The sequence below is a fragment of the Falco rusticolus genome, chromosome 6 (assembly GCF_015220075.1).
Source record: "Falco rusticolus isolate bFalRus1 chromosome 6, bFalRus1.pri, whole genome shotgun sequence".
In the NCBI taxonomy this organism is placed as follows: domain Eukaryota; kingdom Metazoa; phylum Chordata; class Aves; order Falconiformes; family Falconidae; genus Falco; species Falco rusticolus.
The window spans coordinates 47,731,098-47,748,420 of record NC_051192.1 but is presented as its reverse complement, the minus strand read 5'-3'; the positions used below and the strand labels follow the sequence as shown (position 1 = coordinate 47,748,420).

The 17,323-nt window shown below is 37.0% G+C and overlaps 1 protein-coding gene across 3 annotated transcripts in view; it reads right to left on the bottom strand.

Annotated features, from left to right (window-relative positions):
- SHPRH (SNF2 histone linker PHD RING helicase) overlaps positions 1 to 17,323 on the bottom strand; it is a 55,096-nt gene that overhangs the window by 16,360 nt on the left and 21,413 nt on the right. For all 3 annotated transcript variants that reach the window (XR_005104797.1, XM_037391152.1, XM_037391151.1), the window contains exons 14-21: positions 14,829 to 14,950; positions 11,931 to 12,019; positions 10,127 to 10,216; positions 7,614 to 7,721; positions 6,524 to 6,666; positions 2,982 to 3,155; positions 2,591 to 2,653; positions 1,229 to 1,454 (exon numbers count right to left, since the gene is read on the bottom strand). Coding sequence is in view for 2 of the 3 variants with exons in the window: in XM_037391152.1 (XP_037247049.1) it covers positions 1,229 to 1,454; positions 2,591 to 2,653; positions 2,982 to 3,155; positions 6,524 to 6,666; positions 7,614 to 7,721; positions 10,127 to 10,216; positions 11,931 to 12,019; positions 14,829 to 14,950 (1,015 nt within the window). In the remaining variant the exon portion in view is untranslated. The remainder of the gene's footprint in view (positions 1 to 1,228; positions 1,455 to 2,590; positions 2,654 to 2,981; positions 3,156 to 6,523; positions 6,667 to 7,613; positions 7,722 to 10,126; positions 10,217 to 11,930; positions 12,020 to 14,828; positions 14,951 to 17,323) is intronic.

Sequence of the window (17,323 nt, the reverse complement as noted above, 5' to 3'; positions counted from 1 at the left end):
CCAATCACCATTTTGGTACCCTAAGTGAGTGACCTGACTTTGCTGACAGCAGCACAACTTTAAGGGTTTAATAACTTCAACTATCAGATAACTAAATACTGATCGAGATGTCATTTTGTTTAAAAAGGTTTTGCACTATGTTACACTGTAACCTGCTAAATTTTTTTTAAGGCAGCTCTGGATTAAGTCTCACTCTTAAGTAGCGCTACCAATTTGAGGAAAATAGGTGATCAGTAACCAAGTTTGCTGAAAAATAAAGACAGACAGAATTCCATTAGTCAAAGACACATAAAGCAAATCACTCTATAGTCTCTTCTTCTATAGACAAAAGCTAATAACAAATGTTTAAATTCTTCAATAGCATACTTCTGCAAGAATTATCTTGCCTTTTTCAAAACCTCCTAGTTTTGAAAAAAAATGAGTGACAATTTCCTAGACTTATGAAACAGAAAGCCTAGGAGAAAGATCACAAGGGCGATAACCCTTCAAGGAACAGGAATTTCCTCTGATGTCAGACCACAAAGAAACCCAACCCATACAGAAGAGTCAAACCTGGCACTAGTGTACCAAGTGTGTTCTACTGAAGCTGAGGTCCGTGTTAATGAGGAGAAGCATTCAAGAGAAAACACTTTTGATGGCACCTAAGCTGTAAGACAGGATGATACCCATGTGTGCAACAGGTATTCCCTCTTCTCCATCACCAGTATATATTCACTACAAGGAAACACACACACACACACGGATGCATAAAGAAATTCACAGTATACTCCTGCAGTTCTCTGATCCAAACAGAAGACTAATTTCAGGTTGCATTGTGCAGTAAACAAGATCCAGGAAATAAAGCAATAATGAAAGGATGTCTGTAGCTAGCATAAGACTGAAAGTAAACTGAATTACAGAATGGACCAATGTTCTATTAGCTGAGTTTTGCTATATTCCGATTTAACTGAACAGATTAATACATTTAATTTTATCTGTATACTGTCTTAATAGATGCAACTACATTGCTTACTAACATGCTTAGTAGCCAGTATAGCTTTTAGAAACTCTTAAATCATATATAAACCATTTAAAATCAAATCTTGTAATAAGCACTGCAAATAAGCTTTGTGTAGGTAAACCCTAATTTCAGGAATACAGCTTAGATTTGTTCATGTTTAATCTAAATTTGTTTATATTACATTAAATGGACTACATGACTGTTCCATCACCATCGCATTTACTGTACCTTATATTCCTTTTTCCACGCTTCATACAGTTCCAGAAATATGCTGCCTTCTTCAGTTAGCTTGATATCCATTCGGTGAGCTTTGGCAAAGGAGAGAAGAGCTTTCAAGGCACGTTCAGTTTCACTGGTCGCCCACAGACCTCTACTTGTGGTGGGCAAACGGTCATCAACGAGCCCTTCTTCATCTTCTATCATCTCCTCAAATATTGCCATTTGGCCTTTCACACTTAAAAACAAACCCAATACAATACTTATCACTGGTTTTGTACTTCCACATCCATTTCTACTTATTCACCTTCTAATATTTGGTTAAAGGATAATGCAAACCCAACAAATACAAACAGCTGTTTTCTTACTCAATATCCCAAAAGCTTGCTTCAAACACAGTGCCCTCAGTACCAGCAATGAAATCACTGTACAGGCCATTTTGTCAGCTCAAAATCATCTATAGCTATTAATAAAGGCTTACACATCTTAATTATCTTTCAGTAGTTATTAATGATTAATGTCACATTCATTTAAAAAAATGCAATATTGACTTTTTAAAGCAGCAAGAGTTGCAGTTAAACTCTAATGCAAAATTTGCTGTGTATTGCACTATTTAAAAACACTACAGCTTCCCAGTTCACTCCTTGACAAATAATATTAATTCAGAAACACACTAACATTTCCTAATGATTCCAGCATCATTATGTAACAGAGATCCCACTAGTAAAGACTTTTCAAAATGTATTCTCAGCGACCTCAAGATTTTTCAATCTAATTTTGACATTGTGAGGGACATGAGAGATAAAACTCAAAGAGAAAGCATGAAGAGGGCTGTAATCTATGCCTCTCAGTAATGTCCACTATGCATACTTCTCTCACACCATGTGCTGATGCAACCCTTCTTTCAGCTCACAGCTGCCTTCGTGTCTGAAATCTCCTGTCACATTACAACTTTAGTTAAATTCTGTTACTATTATACAGAATTAAAACAATAAATCTATGAATGAGTATGGTATAATACCACTTGCAATTGGACTGAAAATAAATATTTGCACAAACAGGAATATGCGTTTAATTAGGATACTTGTATTTATACACACTTTCTGAACACTTAAACACTTCATTTCAAAAGTATGGTTATAGTACAGGAGCTTGAGAAAAAGTGGCATGTATTCATTCCTTGTGCACAACTTCTCCAGATGAAATTTACATAAAAAATTAAACTTGAGTAGTAAAATTGCCATCAAGGCCACTAGCAAGAAGTTGCTGTAATTTGTGCATAAAGTTATTTCAGAAAACTTAAAGGAGAAAATACAAAAGAGTCCAACTTTCACATTTTTTTATAGTGAGAAGTTTATAAAGCTATGAACTTACGTATGAGAAAAGAGCTTCGACTCATATTCTGTGAACAACTCATCAGCCTTACAAAAGACACAGCTGCAATACAGAAGATTGATTTCTGATGAAGCAAACACTTGGAATTTCAAAGTAATTCCTGTAATTCCCTATTCCAATATATAAAACCACAAAAAGTCCTTAAAAAAAGAACAATTTAACAGTCCTATGTATACTTGATACAGTAATGACAGGAAAAGATTTTGTAAGAATAAAACCAAATTAAGGTCGTGATTCTAACAAATAGATCTGCAATATCTGTGTGCGTACAAATCCTGAATACAGAATAAAGACTTTAATCTCTTATTTAAAATGAAAGAAAAATTTAATGAAACACTTCTAAAGTGTATTTTCCATTTTCAAGACATACTTGTTAAGTGGAAGTCTAACAGGTCGCAAATGGCAGATAGTGGCAGCCTCAATAACCTGCTTAGAGGGAGGGCCTTCTAAGTTTTTCACTGCTTCTCTTACAATCTTCTGGAACTTCTTCACTTCTTCCAACTGGGTTGTGAGCAGGTATTGAAGGCCTCTGCAATCACGGAATCTGATTTAAAGAAAAAGGGAACTAATTGCACACCGAGACACCAAATTCAAACTTAATTCAGTATTTTGAAGTATAAGAGAAATAGCAATCCAGGACAACATACAAAGGTCATATAATAAGTAAATGCTTATTACTGCTACGTGTAATGCTGTTAGAAATCATACCATCGTGTCCCCTGAGATGATGCCTGGTATTTCTAGAACAGAAAGACACTTTCCATGACTTGAGAGATGCAGCTGAATATTAGCAGGCAACACCAACCTGCAACATTCTGGTCCACAATGCAAATCTACTAAAGGTAAACAACTGCATATACTTAGTTTTATTTGCATCTGTTGGCCAACAAACTGATTTTCAGTGCACCTGTGCCATTCACAGCAGACACGTGCACCCATCACAAAATTACACTGCATTTTGCAAGTTAGCTTTCAAAGTTAAAATTACTAAATGGACGTAACACTGAACTATTTTCCTAAAACTCAGCTGTCTGTCTTGATTGGAGTGGGAACATGAACACCAATTAAACACCTCCTGTATTGTTGTGTTCTTCTTGTGAGCAGAGGTCTCTTGCTGAGAATGCACCAGTTATGCAAGGTCTGGCATCCATGGACAGGACAGTGCATTACAAGACTATGGTTCTACCCCATATGGAAAGTTTGATCCAAAACATCCCTTTTATAAAGTGTGGAGAGAAAAGCACAGGTTTAACACCACTAGGAAAGTCTGGCATTTAAGATGACCTACTTAAGCAGTATATATTTTAAAATAAAATAGAGAAGTCTGCCTAACCAGGTAGCCTGAAAATACATGTAAATTGCAATCACAAGTCTGTTGTTAGTATCATCAGTTGTCAAATATTCCAGATTTATAAAAATTTCCCACACTACACCCTGGATTAACCATCTCTAATACTCAACCAGAGATTAGCACTTGTTACTTCCACCACTGACCAGTAGTACTTCACAAGACACTGTTCTTTAAGGTTTTATTGCACATGCTAAGATGAATTAAAAAGAAAATAAGTTTTATCCCTATTTTATAAAGGTGATATGAGTCGCAGATAGCTCTTCCAAAGTTATATAACCTGTAAGCAGCAACAATTTAAAAACATACTTCCTAGTAAGAAAAAAAAAACCTCGAATTTTTTTCCCCAGTATGACCCAGACAATCATATAGACAGACACACAGGCACATGAGCACAGTGTGAACACGCGAACAATCCTTTCCTCGAATTTATTTTAACCAGAATGAGATGCTATCATTCTTAAATAACACTTAACCATAAAACACTCATATCCAGACTCACAGACTGGTTGAGGCTGGAAGGGGACTCTGGAGGCTTCCTTGCTCAACCCCTTTCCTCAAGCAGGGTCAGCTAGAGCTGGTTGCCTAGGACAATGCTCAGACAGCTTTTGAGCATCTTCAAGGATGGAGAGGAGCCTCCACCACATCTCTGGGTAGCCTGTGCCAGTGTTCAGTTACTCCCACAGTAAAAAAAGCATTTCCTGATCTTCAGAGGAACCTCCTGTGTTTCAGTTTGTGCCCACTGTCTCTTGTGCTGTCACTGAGCACCGCTAAAAAATAGCCTGGCTCCATCTTTTTTGCACCTCACCTTTAGGTATTTATATATATTAAGGGGATCCCCCCTGAATTGCTGAACAGTCCCAAGTCTCTAAGCTTCTCATGTGAGAGATGCTCCAGCCTTTTCATCATGTTCTTGGCCCTTTGTTGGACTCTCTCCAGTATGTCCATCTCTCTCATACTGGAGAGCCCAGAACTGGACAAAGAGTACTCCAGGTGTTGCCTCACCAGCACTGAGCAGACAGAAAAGATCACCTCCCTCAACCTGCTGGCAATATTTTGTCTAATGCAGTCCAGGATACCATTAGCCCTCCTTGCCACAAAAGGCACATAGATGGCTCTTGGTCAACTTGGTGTCCCACCAGAACCCCCAGGTTCCTTTTCCGCAAAGCTACTTTCCAGCTGGGTGTCCCAAATATCCACTTTGAACAGACAGAACTTCCTTCTTCCTTCTCACCATAATTCTGAGTTTTGAAGAAAGAAGAGGTAAAGTTTTGTATCTTTATTTAGATTATTCGACAGAATTATGTTAAGTACAAAAAGCAAATGAAGCTTACTTCCAGCAAGGGCAAGGAACTGTGCCACCTTTTGTGATCACGATAACGGAGTAGTCATAGTGGATGATGTATCTTCACATATTTAACTAACACCTGTGCAGTTTTAAGTATTTAAATTTACACACATATACACATTTTTATAACAACATTAGGTATTTATATACATATGTATATGCATGTACTTATATATTATATATATAAATAAAAATATGTATTTAACTAAAACAAGATTCAGAAAGATCGTATTTAAGAGCATAATGATTGTTCATGTAGCTGAGAAAACTGCCTGAAGTTAAACTGTGAGAGCATTCTCTGTCCTACGTCTCCCTTTTCTGTATGAACTTACAGAGCTGGAGCACAGGACATACAAAAAAAGGCTGGGAGAAAAGGGTTTATTCAGCCTTAAAATGAGATTGCTCATGGGAGACACTATTGCTTTCTACATCCACCTAACTGGAACGTACAGAGAAGACTGAGCCAAACTTTTCTCAGAGGTGTATGGTGAAAGGACAACAGAAAACAGACACAAGATGCAACACAGGAAATATTAACTAGATAGAAGGATTTTAATTATATTTTTTTCCCCCACCAATGGGTCAAATACCAAAAGAGGTTTCACATAGAAGCTATGAAATTTCCCTCCTTGGAGATATCCTAAACTTAGCAGGACAAATCTCCCTGTGCAACCTAACTGGGCTGAATCTCTGAGCTGGGAGTTGGTCTAGGTGACCTCCAGATATCACTTCCAATCCATTACTCTGTAATTCTACACAATAGCGGTAGTTTTGTCTCTAACATGAAACCAGACCAAAATTCTTCCCTTAGAAAAGAAGTGATGCTATTTTATGTTGTTACACGAGGACTTTCTCATATTGTCTACTTTCCATTTAAGCACTTCAGGTTTTTTTAGAGGTTACTCAATTTTAATGCAGTAAGCTTTGAATCTTTCTTGCTCAGCAGTTGCGTGAGTACAGAAGACTGTAAAGTCACAGTAGATAATAAAAAGGAACATTTAAAAGAATGCTAGTCTAGGAAAAACCTGTAATTCTCCTGCTTTTCTAAGTCTTTTATCTAGTTATGCTTTTTGGGGGACTGTTTTTGAAACTTAATTGCAGCCCAGATGCTCTGAAGCAAACGCCTGCTATTTAATTGCAATTGTTAGCACAAACTGGTAAGAGGACTTGAGCAGATTCAACTGTATTAATTAGCTTATTTTAGCTATTCTCTTACTTCTCTGCCATGGAGAGTTTATTAGTCTGCTGTTTGTAGTTGATGGTTATTTCATTTTGCACACGTTGAACAAGCTCCTCATCGATGGCATACTGTATTGCTGTCTGGATGACATCCAACCACCAAGGAGAACCTGAATGTATCTGTATGTAAAAACAGATTTCTCCATGATCATTCAACAAACAACCAATCTACTCATTGCAGCAAAAGCTTAACAGTGCTCTTTAGGCCACACTCAGACTGGTAAATTCCATGGAAAGTGGAATATGAGAGTATGTTTAAAAAAATATTCCCTTTCCTGTTTAAGTGAATATGATTAAGGAATTTTCTACATACCCACCTACTTCCACACCTTCAAATTGCTGCAGTAGTTACATTCACTGAGGCCATCTACACAGAAGAGCCACACAGATACTGTAATCTCAAAGTTTCCTCTTTCTCTCTCTCTCAAAGAGATGAAAGGATCATTTAATCAGAGAAAGCAAGCTCTCTGTGAAATTAATGTGAAAGAAGATGCAGAAGTTTACTTCCTCATGTGCCATTTCCCCCTATTTCTTTATTATTTCTCCCCTATTGTGCAAATGACAAGCAGCATTTCAACTCAGGTGTTCATCAATTCATTAACGGTTTCCATCTTTCCATGAAACCTGAATTGTCATATTGACTAAACACAATTAAACCCGAAGCACAATGACTAAATGCATGTCGAAGAACAGTTCCTTTGAAAGTAACTGAAACGCCATCTGATACAACACAGGAATGTTCAAGGCCAAAACCTGTAACATTTACCTAAATTACAAGTGCAGCACAGTCAAAACAAAAATCAAGCATGATGTTAAACTACTTGAATCATCTCTCCATGTACTTCTGGTTTTAGTCATCTGTTCTTTGAGGACTGTGTGCCTCTATGTGGGGAACACAGAATATGTTTTGGAGCTGTGCGTGTGTGCACACACTGCCAAAGTCCCATTTAAAATAGGCCTTCAAAGAACTCAGATAATAAACAGCTGGAGTACTGGATAGCCAGATGAAGCTAATGTTTTTTTAAAAATCTCATAATTCAGACACTAAACATGTAAGAGGTACTTGCCTTTCTCTGGAGCTCCCGAATGGTCTGAAGAACTGGTTGTAAGGCCTGATGGGCTTCTGCAACTTCCGCATTGGATTTACTCATATAATGCTGTCGGAGCTGTTCTGCCTGTATGGAAATAAGAGCTTAAATTATGCACAAATCATATCTATGAAGAATAACTGAAAATATAAAAACTTCCCAGCTACCATAAAATTTTAAAATCTTAAGCTTCCTACTTCTACCTTTCATTTATAAGTAGTATCTAGCATTTTTTTCCTCTAGAATCTAGCATTTATTAGCAAGCCCACAAAAGAATTTCAGAAGAGAAATGACTACAAAGATGCTAACTATGCAATTTTGCTTTTGGACAAGCCCAAACAACACAACAGGATACGCTGCATTACAAAAATGAACTGGAATTTAATTCTTAATTCTTACTTCCCTGTAAATTAAAATTGTGTTATTAAATTAAAATTGTGTTATTAAATTAAATTAAATTACATTGTGTTGAACAGGCAAACAATAAAACGACCCTAGAACAACATGAGAACAGGACAATTTAACTTACCTACATAGAAAACTTACCCATAAAAAACCAAGAAAGGTTTATATTTCATTATTTTTAGGTGGATCACAATTTTTTCATAAAAATTACTTCTGACAGTGAAAACCCCTCTTGGTATGCAGGTGTCTCCACAATACAGTGAGTACCAGTTTATTTGATATTTTAACAACTGATGAACAAGTTACATTTCTTACAAGTAACATGTACACACATATGTATCTTTCACCATTACATTGTGATTTCACTGGGTATTCTTATTCTGTGCATCTTAGGATGTGTTTAAGTGTCTTCTTTTTGTTTGCTAGTATCAAAATAATTATAGTATTATTGTTACAGATGAAGCTCAGTTTACCAGGAGTGTATAGGACTCTCAGGTATTTGGATGAGCTACTGGCAAAAGATAGCTACAAAAAACAATCTCTGCTTCATTATTTGTAAGCAAAATACAAATTCTCCAGTCCTCCTCTTTACAATATCAGAAGAAGGTGATATAAAAAAATTGCTAGAGCTGCAGGCCAATAGAAAAAATGGGCAGTATTTCTATAAAAGCAGGTAGAAACTTCTTTAAATATTTTAAAGAACAAGTCTCATTAAAAGAGAGTAAATACTACCTATGCATAGAATTTGCATAAAAATGATAAAATATCACAAGATATTCAAATAATAAGACAGATACTGAACACCACCATATAACTGGAGATGTTGAAAGAACTGGGCTTGTCCAGCTTGGAGAAGAGAGGCTTAGAGGATATAAAATAGCACCCTTCCAGCAGCTAGAAGGGAATCACCAAGAACTGGGAGCCAGGCACTCCACTGAAGTAGATGGCAAGTGAACAAGGGACAATGGCTATAAATTGGAATGGGAGGTTCTATGTCATTACTTTTTGCCCCCAATATGAGGATTATTAAGTATTGGAACAGGCTGTTTAGATACATTGTGAAATCTCTTTCCTTGGAGGTTTTAACAGCCCAATTGGATAAAGCCCTGAGTTATCTTGCCAGAAATCAGTGTTGACCCTGCTCTGCGCGAGAGGTACAGCTAGACACCTCCCAAGGTCCCTTCCAACCTAAATGATGCCACAGTAACAATGTTCTTTTGCAAATGTAGTCCATATATCCACTATGAGTAACCAGTGAGGAGGACCAGTGATCCCAGCTATCTTACCAGGTATTTCCCCAGTTAAGGTTAAGGATATAGTTAAACAGGGACACAGAGTAACACACAGCGACTCACTCATCTGGCCAAAGACTGTCAACCTTTCTATATGTTTAGGCAGTATAAGAGTGATGGGGTGAACCAGTTGCTGTAGGGCATGTGAATACAATATAGATAATACAGGGAGGACCTGGGCAGATGCCACTGGCAAACTTTAGGCTACAAAGAACACTGCAAATCAGGACCTTCTCAAGAAGGATTCAAAGAAGATGTTATCAGTACCACACACAGGACCAAAAAAAGAGGTATAAAACCAGCTTCAAGGCATGACTGAGAAGATGATTAGGGCATCTATGCAAGAAACAAACTTCACCTAGAGAAGACTGTGACTGTCTGCAGTCAAAATGAGAAAAGTAAAGAAAATCTGAGGAAATAAAGGACTCAATTCTGGATGATGTATTCTTTATCAGTAACATCTATGCAAGTTATTTCCACAAGAACATTGTGGGGTGGGGAAAAGCACATTTTAGACATGAAAATTATTAAAACCTCAATAAAAGACGCTCACAAAACAGAGATTACCAAGCACTCGGAACAGCAGCATTTTACTGGACATTTCTGCTCTCACCTCACACAATAAACACCTCTTGATTTTACTAACCTGAAAGGAACTGTACGTAGTTACATTTTAAGTTGCACTTATTTGAAATCTAGTTAATGTTAATTCTTCTGTTACAGAAAATATTGAAAAATAAAAAACTGAAGAGGTCCTCTTCAAAATTTATTCATATATAATAAATGAACATTTACCTCTTCTGCAAGTCGGCTGTCACGCAAAGTTGGGGGAATTCCTGGGTGCTTTGCCAACAATTCCATCAAATTGTGTGTAGAATGAAGTCTCTAAATACAGAAAGTCAACAGCAATCATGAAAAAATACATTGCAACATCTGTGACAGGAAAAGCTTTAACAGCAAAGAAAGCTTAGAGCAAGAAGTTAGTAGTCATTTACAATTAATTTTATTTTTTCTTTGTTAATCTAGAAGCATCTTCTAAAGGCAATGAAGATTCTTCGAGGTTGGAAATGAAACATTAAAAAGACCTTCAACACCTCGAAAGCAAATTGGCAGGCAATTTTGATGCCAAGTCATCAGATTCTGTCCTATACTCACCCTCTTAATTAAAACAGCCCTTGACAGTATGGAAAATGAATTATTTATCTCAGAGCCCATTCTTTTATAAATATCTTTCAGAGTATTATAATTCATTTAACTTTATTTTGCTTTAGATAAGCTATTAGAAAAACAAAACAGCTTCCAAAAGCTTCAATCTTTTTTCATGTTTTTCATTTTTCTGAAATAAAAGGTGACTGAATAGAACATGACATTTCTGTTTGTTTTTAGGGAAAATAAACTTGATTGTTAATATAAGGCAACTCCTTTTACCTAGGTTCACCCTACGTATCCTAAACCAGACCCCTAATATTACGCTGACTGCTCATCTCCCACAAACTCATACTAATAACTTCAACTATCGCGAACTTGTGCAGTTCTCACCTACTGGATTCAGTTCCCCTTTGCCCTATTACTATCTCAGCCACTGAAGAGCACTGGCCAGCAGTAGTTTGCCATTATCATAAAGAGCTAAGCCTACACAACTGGGAAGCACTCAACAGAAGCTGAGTTTTATTACACAAAGGCTATATTAACCAGTGTACATTTTTCAGAAGGAAAAAAAAGCTTTACTGGATTGCATAATCCAATAAAACAGCTTAATTAATCTTGTTATGAGTAGCTTAAAAAGTTTATGCTGATATGGCTATGCTAAGTGAAAAACGCCTCTGGGAAGTCACAAAGGAGAAAGGAAGATCAAAGGAACACAACAGAGCCATGAGATGACCACAGGCAGGATCATCAAACAGTAACTTATGGAAGCAAGCAAAGTAAAGAAATAGATAATTGAACACTTCTTATTTACCTGTCATTAACATTTTAAATATCTTGTTATGCTTAAGAAAATTTTGGTCAATTTAGAACTGACATTTCTTGAAGACATAAAATACGTTACTTAGAGAACCACTGCTTTTTTACCAGGAAAATATATTCATATTTTTAATACAGTATTCAAAATGTATTAATATATTGCCTGAAGAGAAAATTCACTTTTATTCTTTTTCACGCTTTGACGCCCCTCCAGAGAACATCATCTGCAGTGCAACAATGTTATTATTCTCTACCATTTAGCACATTAATATCATTCTCAACAAAAACCCAGCAGCCTGTATTTGCAGGATGTAATATGGTACCATTAATGTGAGTAGTCACAGCTACATACACAAGTCTAGGAATTCAGCTTGTTAAGTTTATTGCAGAACAGCAGGTGGAGATCATACACTGCTTCTGGGATACCGTGAAGACTCACGGTATCTTTAGAAAAAAGAAAAAAGGAAACATGAAGATCACTGGACAGACTCCTATCTAAAGATCATGACAACGACAGCAGACTGAAAGAGTCATTCAGCACACCAATGGGAGGAAGAAAAGACTGACCTGGTAAATTAAATCTAAAGTATTCCAGTTCTTAACTACATCTCTTTACATTTGAATGCTCACTCACTTGCAAGGAATCTGTTTTGAGCTTTTCTTTGTGCTCTTCAGATGATCGTAAAACTTCTCTGTACAGCTCTGCAGCCAATGCATATTCTCCTGAATTAAAAAAAGAGTAACAAAAACATACACATATTGTGTTGTTTTGTAAATATACACAGCTCTGCAGCCAATATATATTCTCCTGAATTGAAAAAAGTAACAAAAACATACACATATTGTGTTGGTTTTTAAACATACAAGCAGTCACAACTGGCCGTCACTTGTAACATACTAGAGATGTTTTCAGAGAGGCTGTATAGTATTTGCTTGTCTTCAAGCAAACCTTCCTTATTCATTCCACCCTCTCCCCCCAAAAAAAATAAATCAAAAAAAACCCCAAACCCCAAAAATCTGGTAAAAGACAGAGTATTATATTTCACAAATACTAAAGCAGTTTCCAAATTAACTATCTTTTGTGACTGCAAAATCCGTAGAATTCTTGATCCTAGAATACGTATTCACAGTTGCATAAGTCTGAAAACCCCATAATCTACAACTCACTGCAGTGGTGCATTACTAAATTTGCACTGCAAATTCACTCCTCCAGTGAAAACAATGAAAGTTGTGTCATACTTCAGAAATGCAGAAATGATTAAATACATGCAGGGAGCATAACTACTGATGTAAGCTGCTAACATCACAATCACATCTCAGGAAATATATTTATAAATTAAATATATATAAATTAAAAAAGAAATATAAAATTGAACTTGCGTATGGAAAAGCAGCAAAAAAATAATCAATTTTTATTTTCTTTTCTCAACCGATTGAAATTTACTTAAGTCAGTAAGAGCCTTAGCAGACTCTTAAAACATGGAGAAGTACAGGGACATGAAAAGTATAAAAACAAATAACAGTAAAACAAAAATCATCTTCCTACCTATCTGTAAGTGTAACAACTCTATTTCAACAAGATTGTTTATTCTTACATTGAAACAGTTGCCAGTTGTAAGAGTGTAGTCCTGCAATATACTGTTGCTATTACTAGTAACAGGCCAAAAGTGCTGAAATTTGCTGAATTTGCATGGCCTCAAGCTTGAGGCTTGTCAGGCCTCCTTTGAACTCTTCTTGACCCACCTCGACCTTTTCCTTGGCTGAGCTGTGACAGCAATTTCTTTAATTCGCTAGGTGTCTATGACTAATTTTGTCTTTTTTTTCTTTTTGAACTTTTTTCTGTGTGGTACAATCACAGCTTTATATACACAGCAGTAACAAGCAGTTATTCCACATAGAATGAGATATTTACAACTAACACAACGATGTAGTGTAGAGAAATACAGGCCTAGTAACAACAGCAGAGAACTTGAAAAGTAAAGATTAGGATGCAGTGTAGAGTACAGCCATGGGATGCTAAGAGATGGTGCACAGGCTCGGCAGTGAATAAGGAAGCCATGGCTATTAGTAACTCACCCACAGTCAAAGAAATGAAGACCTAGAGCTGGACAAAACTGGTTTTAGGGGCAACAAAGAGAACAAAGAAATAGTATGTAACATTCATAAAAGGCATCATGTACACGAAGTTTGGTGTTAATGTGGAACTGCAGACCAGTGATGAACGAGAAAGGTGTAAAAGTGTGCTAGCAAACATAAAAATGACCCCAACTGGATCCTTGAGTGAGAAAGAAGAAACCATCAACAGAAACATCTTACTCTTCCTGACAAAGAACTCCAAATGATAACTAGCCATAGCATTGCCACCCCCAGTATGAAACCACTGACCTCAGGACCCAGAAGGGCAGTAAAAAGGTAAGCATAAAAGCAGGACCAGCAGTAGAAATAAGCGCGATGATTATTCTTTTTTTGCCCAGAGCAATTAGAGTTGGACTAATAACAATTAGACTTCTAAGATTTCAGCTGTACCAACAATAAATTCATGGCGTCACTTCCATATAATATGCACTTCCTCCTGGCTGATAAAGACGACTGAGTAACAGTAATGCTGGGGGGCATGGTGTGTGTGTGTGTTATAGACCAGAACTCTGCCTCGGTCCTGTTTTTATTTCTCACCAGATGCAATTTTCATCAACCTACTTTTCAAAAAAGGCCAAACTTTACTTTGGCTAATAATGTAATTTAGAAGTATTTAAATTTTTAAGCACTTGATTCTACCTGGAACACTTGATCTCCATCCTGCAATCAAAACAAAGTAAAAAAACCTACTAACTACAGACTCTGTAGTCTTTCTGAAAGTAACAGAACAGGCAGTTCGCTTGTTCTCCTCTTTGAAGGAAGACTTTAACATGAGCTGGAAAAACTCAAGCAGTTTGTCAACTTTAAAAGTCTTATTACTTGGCAAAGAGGCATTTGTTCCACATTCATGACTAAATTATTTTAGTTTATTCTAATATTGTTTAATGGGACATTTGAGATTAACACAATTAGTTTTGTTTCCCATTCAAAGCTTTTTTCCCCTCAACTCAGACAAACTACATACATACAAAGCTCTATAGCAAGCAGTAGCAAAGAGATTCCACAGTCAGGATAGCAGTTTGCATGGCAGGGGGCACAAAGGAAGCCCAGAAAGCAGTACTGATAAAACAAAAGCAGCTTAAGTACAATTACACAAGTACTACTTCTTTTATCCTCTCAGTACACAGGTTGTAGAATCAAGAAAGAATATAAAACATAAAAGCCAGAAATACTCTGAGACATCTCAAAGATACACCAAACTACACCTTGTTTCCATCATCTAGAATGAATGTTGGTTTTTGTTACAAATACTGTTACAAGCCTCTCTAGTTTCCCTGGATTTCACTATGGCTTTCTCCCTCAATTAGAAAAAGCCACTGTTTTTACATTGTGTTGTCTAAACCATTATTAGCCTACTAAAAGGAGTAAAGAATATGCTACAGCCACCCAATCTTACCTTTAATGATATGGATGCCAGCTAAGCCATTTAGAGCACACACCAGTTGTCGGTGAGCTTCCTCGCACTCTGTTCGACATTTCTTCTGTAGAGATGTTAACAGTTCCTCCATGGTCATGGTGCTGAAATGGAGACCAAATGGCTCAAATTTGAAACAAAACCACAACACTAGAGAGGTAAAACTGTCATGCTGTGCAGCACAGAAGATTATTACTTGCATGCAACATACTGTGCAAATGTTTACTTGCGATTTATTTACTTATTAAAAAAAACACCTAGTCAGCTTTTCTTCCAGCTGGAGCTTTACCCTAACTTGATTATGTCAAGGGGTTGACAGCTCCTAAAAGCAAGAAATAAGAAGCAAAAGGAAAATTAGAACTGGGTAAAATATTCCTTCACAAGGCAAAATAAATCGTTCCTGGAAACAAGCAAAAATAGACCTAATTTTGCTAGAAGCTGTTCAAATGAAAACAGCTATGAGACTGTGTTTCTCCCCTCTTCTACCAATTTAAACATGCAAAACACATGAGGTGTCAAGGTAAACAGAAAATTATGTGAAATGAGAGTAGTAAAGATTAGCAATTATCGTTCAAACTTCCTTGTCTACTTTTGTTTGTAATATTTGTAATTCATGAGAAGAATTTAGTCCGGAGAGAATTAGCTTAACATAAAAATACAGGAAATTGACAGGTAAGAGGAAGAACAGAGATGAAAACGAAGAAAGAAAGAAGCATGAAGAACAGCTTGGAGTAAGGCCAAGGGACAAAGAATCCAGGCAGCAAGACTGATGTGAACAGATAGGAGAGTAAACTGCAACAGTCTACAACAGCTGACCTGAGGCTGCTTCTGTGACCAGTTGTTTCTGTGAGAACAGACATCACCCCGTGCTCCCTGAAACTCTGCTCCTCAGCCTCACTGACCTTCAGGAGAAGCATCTACTATTTGGTGTATAGTGCTGTAGATGGAGTAGGGTAAGAGGTGATGTAACTCCTGTGCAGTTTGGTCCCAAGATATGCTGGAAGGGTATTCTTGACTAAGCCTTTAGTTTACCTGCCTTGCAACACTGTTCCATTTGCCCCCGAGTTTACACCACAGTAGGCTTTAGATCAATAAAATGACTTTGTAATTAGCTGAATTCTGGAGGGGTATTGGCATATACACATAGCACCTGCTGTTCATACTCTGATAATTCTGCTATTACTACTTACCTTTCATTTTCAAAACCATCAGCAGTTTCAAGAAAAATTGTAAAAGCAAAATGATGTACATAAAGAGTATGCAACTTGATACATAGCCTGAGACTACCAAATGAGACAAAACCAAACGTTTTTTACTCAGTTTAACTAGAGGAGCCTAGAAAACTCCCTTTTGAGGGCTATATTTTTGCTGAGTAGATGCTCTCATTTACTGCCTTCGCTACACAAGTGGGAAAAAATGTCATCTAACATGCAACATGCTTCAAACTCAGCTTTCTTGTTTCAGGCCAGTTTCTCTTATCCATATGCTCCAGCATCAACTTGCTTGTTTCAGTAGATTTCTCTTATTCATCAAAACTCCTAGCACTGAATTTCTTCATTATTCTCCTAAATATAATCAAAGCCAGGGCCAGGAGCCAAATCTTCTGTTCTAGGAACGTCCACTGCTGCTGTCAAGCTTGGTTCACAAAAAAGATATGTAAACAGTGCTGGGAAACAAATTTTCTTTGTACATAAAATTTTAAGAAAAATTTTCATTGCTAGTCCGCAACCATTCCACCAAAGCCAACACACTACTAAGCTGTCCCCAGCATACTCAGCTCCGTTTAGATGTTTCATTTGTACTCCACAGGCTCATTTTAATGCAAATAATCTTGTATAGGCTGGTGGGAATATTGATTTCTCCCACGTCTGAGTCCTTGCTTCCACACTAGCAGACTGTTGGACAGAAAGTGCTATAGCATAGCGCCTACTACTGGTACTTGCTAAAGTAGGTGCAACGTCCGTTACAGCTGCTTAGGCAATGTAGGTGCCCTGTGTGAGAAAGGGGAAGGAGTAGGCACAAAACTTCATAAAAGGATAGAAAAAGACTGAATAGAATGGATGAACAAGAACAGGGCACAGCAGAAATAACACTGGCAGTGTTAATTTTTTCCCTACCTGTAGCTTCAAACAGAAACAACACAGACAGTACTTTGAGAGCCTGGAATGAAAACAGCCTGTTCTTTCACAACGCCCCTCTAAATGACTGAAAAAGTAATAGTAGCTATATTTCACAAAGAGTGCTAGCAACATGCTGTTGGTCTAACAAAGGCTAAGACCAAACTGGTATCTGCAGGGCACTTGAAGATGATCTTGAAAGCACACAAAGGAGGAAAAAAAAGAACGAAGGATTTAAACAGCTTTCAATGTTGGATCTATCTTTACCAATTCTGCAACCTTAGATTAACAACATTTTCTTTGAATTAAAGAATTATACCATTCTGTTGGTTCATTTTGGTTTTTGTTCTCATTTATAAA